This window comes from Penaeus japonicus, unplaced genomic scaffold (assembly GCF_977035675.1).
Source record: "Penaeus japonicus unplaced genomic scaffold, GWHDUDI00000001_assembly GWHDUDI00000024, whole genome shotgun sequence".
In the NCBI taxonomy this organism is placed as follows: Eukaryota; Metazoa; Arthropoda; class Malacostraca; order Decapoda; family Penaeidae; genus Penaeus; species Penaeus japonicus.
Window position 1 is genome coordinate 29796251 of NW_028234426.1, and position 7500 is coordinate 29803750.

The 7500-nt window shown below is 29.7% G+C and overlaps 1 protein-coding gene across 1 annotated transcript in view; it reads left to right on the forward strand.

The window, feature by feature from the left end:
- Nucleotides 1-2738: 2738 nt before the first annotated feature.
- The window catches only part of LOC122258017 (decapping and exoribonuclease protein-like), a 12513-nt gene continuing 7751 nt past the window's right edge, over nucleotides 2739-7500 (forward strand). Inside the window, exons 1-4 of the mRNA XM_086550959.1 lie at nucleotides 2739-3057; nucleotides 4270-4321; nucleotides 4610-4785; nucleotides 5776-5909. Of these exons, the coding sequence (XP_086407085.1) occupies nucleotides 3040-3057; nucleotides 4270-4321; nucleotides 4610-4785; nucleotides 5776-5909 (380 nt within the window). The 5' untranslated portion in view covers nucleotides 2739-3039. The remainder of the gene's footprint in view (nucleotides 3058-4269; nucleotides 4322-4609; nucleotides 4786-5775; nucleotides 5910-7500) is intronic.

The window sequence follows — 7500 nt, forward strand, 5'->3', positions numbered from 1 at the left end:
TAATTTGTTCAGTAATGTTCTGTCAAATATTTAAGAACATGAAAACAACCTGTGGGAACGATTTACAAAGCCTAGTGTCAAATCTGGGCGTGAGTGAAGTCTTTCGTAACATAGGCCTATCATTGCTGTTCGTCTAGTGAGATTATAATATGTTGTTTACTATATAAACATGGATAAATTTTAATATTGATATTTAAATGCTCTTTTAAACTATGATAAGAAATGAAGCATAATCTATAATCAGAGGTGTGATACAAATAATAAATGTGGGTTCACTGTGATGTTACAGTTTTTTTGCCTGATACAGATACAGTAAGAATTTGTTTGCAGTATCTAGTTATCGCTTTGCTATTAGGATTAACATAAGTTTATTGCGTGTTGATTTAATTATTTAGCCATGAGTTGAAGAAATACTACTGCAGTTTTTATATATATGAAAAACATATAACCTTGTTATTCTAAAACTGACGTGTAAAGAAAGTTGATAAGATAATGTCTTAACCAATCAAAAGAACCATGTCCAGTCTTCCTATATAATTAACAGATAGTAGTTTCTAGTCGTTTCTAAAGTAATCTCTCCTGGAGATGCCTGTCGACTAGTACACAACATTATGTTACCGGAAGTAGTTTATTGTTCATGTGTCGGAAAAGGCTTAAATAAGACTGAATAATTTCTCAACAGGAGATGTAATTCACGTGTTCTGATTACCTCGCCTTCAGAACCACATGTTTATTACATCTCTTGCGTTGTCTCGTTTATGCTATTTTTACATTTGTTATAATGAACTACGCGGGTTTGTGTGTGTGTGTGTGTGTGTATGTGTTTATATTTGCATAAATGTATATATAAGTATATATATTTTTATGTATATGTATATATCTATCTATCTATCTATCTATATATATATATACATATATATACATATATACACACACACACACACACACACACACACACACACACACACATATATATATATATATATATAATATATATATATATATATATAAATATATATATATATATATATATATATATAATATATATTTATATATATATATATATACATATATATATAATATATATATATATATATATATAATATATATATATACATATATATATATATATCTGTGTATATATATATATATATATATATATATATATCTGTGTATATATATATATCTATATATATCTTTATATCTATACATATATGTATATATATAATATATATATATATACATATATATATATATACATACATACATATATATATATATATATATATATATATATATATATATATATATATATATGAATATATAGCAAGAGAGAGAAAGAGAGAGAGAACGTAATACAAATATAACCAATTTATAAAATCAAATAGGAATTGAACTCGGGCCCTGTGAGTGAGAATCCCAGATCCTATCCCTATAACCACACGACTCACTAAAAGGATTGTCTAACCAGATGCCTTACATCCACCATCCAAGTTACCTTTATACTCTTAGCAGAGCAGTGATAGCGAGGTTTTACAGAAATCCCCATGGGCACTCGGCGGGAATGAATTAGAAATTCAACTCACAAATCAGGTTCTCGAGGTTATATCTATTTGTAAAAGATGGTAGAATGCAATAATGCCTGCAAGTTCTCTAATTCCAAGCTATACATATAACTATTAATATATATATATATATATAATATAATATATATATATATATGTATATATATAATATATATTTATATACATACATACATATACATAAATGAATATACATATTTGTTTATACATAAAACTATTTATAGATATATATAATATATATGTATATAATATATTTATATATATAGATAAATATGTATATATATATATATATATATATATATATATATATATGTATGTATATATATAATATATATTTATATACATACATAAATACATACATATATATATATATATATATATATATATATATATATATATATATATATATATTATGTATGTATATATATGTATAGATATATATATATAAATAAATATATATGTATATATATACACATATATATATATACATATATATATGTATGTATATATATGTATATGTATATATATATATATATATATATATATATATATATATATATATATATATATACATATACATATATGTGTGTGTGTGTGTGTGTGTGTGTGAGACGGACAAACTTGCGAGCGAGCGAGAGAGAGAGAGAGAGAGAGAGAGAGAGAGAGAGAGAGAGAGAGAGAGAGAGAGAGAGAGAGAGAGAGAGAGAGAGAGAGAGAGAGAGAGAGAGAGACTTTTTTGACTTTGACGAGTTTGAGACAAGTGATTACGTACATCTCAAAAGGATGAGGTAACATAGCTTATCCTCATCCCAATCTGAGAGAGAGAGAGAGAGAGAGAGAGAGAGAGAGAGAGAGAGAGAGAGAGAGAGAGAGAGAGAGAGAGAGAGAGAGAGAGAGAGAGAGAGATTTTTTTTTTGACTTGACGAGTTTGAGACAAGTGATTACGTACATCGTGAAAAGAATAGTTATCCTCATCCCAATTGAGACCCCATCTGAGGAGAGAGAGAGAGAGAGAGAGAGAGAGAGAGAGAGAGAGAGAGAGAGAGAGAGAGAGAGAGAGAGAGAGAGAGAGAGAGAGAGAGAGAGAGGGAGGGAGGGAGAGGAGTGGGTGAGGATCCATTCGTGTACCACTCGTGTATCAGTCGTGTTTGGTGTGGTTGCCAAATACCGTTTTACAAAAAGATGTGTTGAGTATTCGCACTAAAGATTCTAGTTTGCGTTATACATATATATTCTGATGAATATATCACACAGTTATTATTATTTGAGATATTTTGCAACGGCAGTAGTTGGAGCGAGAGCAATAGAATTAATTGTCCGTAAAAACCTAAGTAGCAACTGACTATCTACGTACTGAATAGCACGTGAATAAAACCCTGCAACCTGCATAGAGCTCCAGGATTAGGTGAAAGCAACATATATTTTTGTGACACTGAAATAAGCATTACCTTAGAGAATGGCATACAGAAGCAGAGTAAGTATAACGGTATAAAGTAGGTATACTTTATTGTATGAACTTCTTATCTTGAGTACTCAATCGGTGAAAATTAACGTTGCTCTAATGAAAGACAAACAGTAATTGTTATTAGAATACTACTAGGAATTTAACATAGCAACAGCAAACGGAATGGTTAATTAACGTTGCATATATTCCTCTACATTAAAGATAGTTGTATTGTTCGTTAGACTTCACAAACCTTTGTCAGTCAATGAATGACAGTTGCATGTGTGTTGAAATGTGGTGACCTTACATTTAAAGCATTGATTAAAGCCTCATTGTACTTTACGGAATTTAAATGGTTTCGACAAATGTTAAGACAAATTTATCGTTTGCAAATTACCAATAAACTTGGGACTGTGAGTCACTAATCTTTGAGACGGCACTTTTCGCGGGAATGTCGCATTGTGATAAGAAAAGAAATTGTACATTTAACTTCAATTGCACATGTATCAGTACTTATATTAGAACTTGTAACTAAGAGTTGCTTTGCCATTTCTCTGAAGAATATTGCTAATGTTAGAAATACTTTGTTACAAGCAAGTATTTTGCTTTTATTTCTCATTACGTAGAATGACTTAATGTAGTCTAGCGGATATACCCTTTTCAACTTATGGTAATATTTAAGTCTATTAGTTGTTCAAAAGAATTGGGTGTGCAGTTGTTATATTTTCCTATACTCTAGGTTAACAGTATTTAGTTTTTATTTATTTACTCATTTATTTATTTATATAACATGGAATAAGCAATTTCTAAAGAGAAATAGAGATACTTAAAGTTTAATAGAGTGTCACATATTTTAAAGTTGATACAGAGTAGATTAGGAATCAGTTTCACATATCATACACTAGGATAATTTATAGTCAATTATAAAATCGGGGTGGAATGTCTTCCCTGTAACTATAGACATGACACAAGGTGATCATTTTTTCAGGTTTTCATAAATCTAATTAATGTACTTAATACCATTTAATGAGATCTATGACTTATTGTGTATTTTTTTCTTTTTTTTTTAAATACAAGTCCATTATTTATAAATAGTACCCTAGTGCTTCATGTTCTATTAAGTTTAACCAGATGACTGCAGCTTTCGTGAATTAAAGAAGAAAAAATACTTTAAATTTACTTTGTAATGAGATAATATTGATAAGATTTTCTGATATATATTTTTTTTATTTGTCTTTCTAGGGTAGAGGTGGATATGGTTACAGAGGTGGACATCAGCATTATTATAACAAAGGTATGGAATTATAACACTATGCATTGTTAATACCAATTAAGCTAATTCATAGATTTGTTACATATATTAGATTGGGTAATTTGGCCAACTTTGGATTTATCTTTTGAATAGCTTGATATAATTTTCAATGATGTATTGAGTAAGTCTTAGATATCTTCAACATACTTAAAAATATATGTTTTGCTGAGATCTATTTACAGACATAGTGAAGTAAGTATTTATTTTTCATCTAAAAGCTACTGCTGTTTGTTAGGTTAAATTAAGTGTAGTCATTATTTCATTTTGCAGAATCCAATGATGTGTTTCCTGTTAAAAGGCCTATCGCATACAGTGGAGCAGCCCCCCAGTTGAAAACTCCTTCTGTCATTGGAAACTATTCTGTTGATGGGGACAGAGAATTCGGTTATGATAGATCCATGTTGCAGTTCCTCAGGAGGAAGTACTTGCCTGAAACAACAATGAATGTAAGTGTACTCCTCTTCATCTTCCTTTTCTTTTTCCTCTCCTTTTTTTCCCTTCCCCTTCCCCTCCCCTCCCCCTCCCCCTCCCCCTCCCCCATACTACTACTACTACTCCTACTCCTACTACTCCTACTCCTACTCCTACTCCTACTGTTACACCAAGTCCTACTTCTATTTACTCTGAGTCTTACTCCTACTCCTATTACTCTTCCTTCTACTATTCCTATTAATTTTACTCCTCCTACTACTACCCTTCATCCTCCCACTACTACTCCTACTCCTCCTCCTACTCCCCCTCCTCCTCCTCCATACCCCCACTCCTTCTCCTCCTCCTCCTCCTACTACTCCCTACTCCTACTCCTACTACTCCTACTACCCCTCCCCCTACTACTCCCCCTCCCCCACCCCTACTACTCCCCCTCTCCCCCCTACCCCCTCCTCCTCCTCCTTCTCTCTTCTTCTTCTTCTCTTCTTCTTTTTCTTCTTCTTCTTCTTCTTCTTCTTCTTCCTCTTCTTCTCTCCTCCCCCCCTCCCCCCCCCCCTCCTCCTCTTCCCCTCCTCCTCCTCCTCCTCCTCCTTCTCCTCTCCTCCTCCTCCCTCCCTCCCTCCCTCCCTCCCTCCCTCCCTCCCTCCCCCTCCTCTACCTCCTTTCCCCCTCCTCCTCCTTCTTCTTATCCTCCTCCTCCTCCTCCCCCCCCTCCCCCCCTCCTCCTCCTCCCCCCTCCTCTCCCCCCCTCCCATTCCTTCCCCTTCCTCCCCATCCTTCCCCTCCTCCTAACCTAAGTTCTTTAACATATATAAAATGGATACATTACCTTCTCATCTTCCCTTCATTATCTGTTCATGTATTATTTGTTTATGTGTTTGTCTTCCACTTTGCTGAGTTTTACTTGCATTTCATATAGGCCAATAAACTACACCTGCATTTCAGCATCAATCTATCAATTATTAAGGAAATTAAATGTTTGTCCATATATAATTTCTTTGAAATAGGTACATCTGGATCTTAATAAGGGCATTGAAGATGCAGTTGAGTATAAAGGACATTCACAAGAAAGCTTTGAAAACTTTCTGCAATGGGTTTTCAACAACCAAGAAAGTTTGATGCCTGACAAGGCTTCACCCAGGTTTGTTAAAAGTCTTATTTCCCTTTGAGGAATTTTAAGATGATTTCTTGGATATTAAAGCATTTTAGTTAACTATTGTAAAAAGGATAACTTGCGTTTGATATAATGAATTTAAATATATGCCATAATTCATACTCTTTGTGTCATAATGTTATTTTTTTTATAACCACATAGTATAAAAAAAAATTAACTGACCTGAGTCTGACTCACTACAAGCTTAATGTCAACCAGGTTTGGAGAAAATATAAGGCACACTAACAATATATCAGTGGATATGGGAGGAAATTTCTTATAATCTTAAAATTGTTCAAAAGGTTAGACCATTTTCAAAATTAATGATGGAAAATCTTCATCAATTTCCATAGCCAATTTTGTCCAATATCTTAAGGTTTATTGAACTCCTGTTATGCATACTGTTTACATCACTTCATGAATATATATATATATATATACATATACATATACATATACATATACATATACATATACATATACATATACATCCTTTTTTTTTTTCCCTTTTCCCCCCCCCCTTTTTCCCCCAAACCCTTTTTTTTTTTTTTTTTTTTTTTTTCCCCCTTTTTTAAAAATTTTTAAACCTTAAAAAAACCCCAAAAATTTTTAAATTTTTTTTTTTTTTTTTTTTTTGGGAAATTCAAAAAAAAAAAAATTTTTTTTGGGAAATTTTTTTTTTGGGAAAAAAATTTTTTTTAATTTTTTAAAAAGGAAAGGGGGGGGGTTTTTTTTCCCAAAAATTTTTTGGAAAAAAATTTTTTTTAAAAAAAATTTTTAAAAAAAAAAATTTTGACCTAAAAACCCAAAAAAACCCCCTTTTAAAATTTTTAAAAAAATTTCCTTTTTTTTTTTTAAAATTTTTTTAAAAAAATTTTTTTTAAAAAAAATTTTTAAAAAATTTTTAAAACTTTTTTTTAGTTTTTTTTTTTAAACCAAATTTTTAAAAAAAAATTTTTTTTTTTTTTAAAAAAAAATTTTTTTTGGGGTTTAAAAAATTTTTTAAAATTTTTTTAAAATTTTTTTTTTAAAAATTTTAAAAAAATTTAAAAAAAAAATTTTTTTTTAAATTTTTTTTTTTTTTTTTTTTGGGGGGGGGGGTTTTTTTTTTTTTTTTTTTTTTTTTTTTTAAAAATAAAAAAAAAAAAAATTTTTTTTTTTTTTTTTTTTTTTTTTTTTTTTTTTTTTTTTTTTATATATATATTTTTTTTTTTTTTTTAATATTTTTTTTTTGTTTTTTTTGTTTGAAAAATTTTTTTTTTTTTTTTTTTTCCCAGAAAAATTTTTTTTTTTTTTTTTATATATTTATATTTTTTTTTTTTTTTTTAAAAAATTTTTTTTTTTTTTTTTTTTTTTTATATATTTAAAAAAAAAAAAAAATTTTTTTTTTTTAATAAAATTTAGGGAAAATATTTAATATATTTTTTTTTTAAAAAAAAAAAAAAAAAATTTTTTGTTTTTTTTTTTTTGTTTTTTTTTTTTTTTTTTTTTTTTTTTTTTGTTTTTTTTTTTTTTGTTTTTGGGGGGGGGTTGGGGGGGGGGTGGGTGTGGGAGGGTGGGGGGTGGGGGGTGGGGGTGT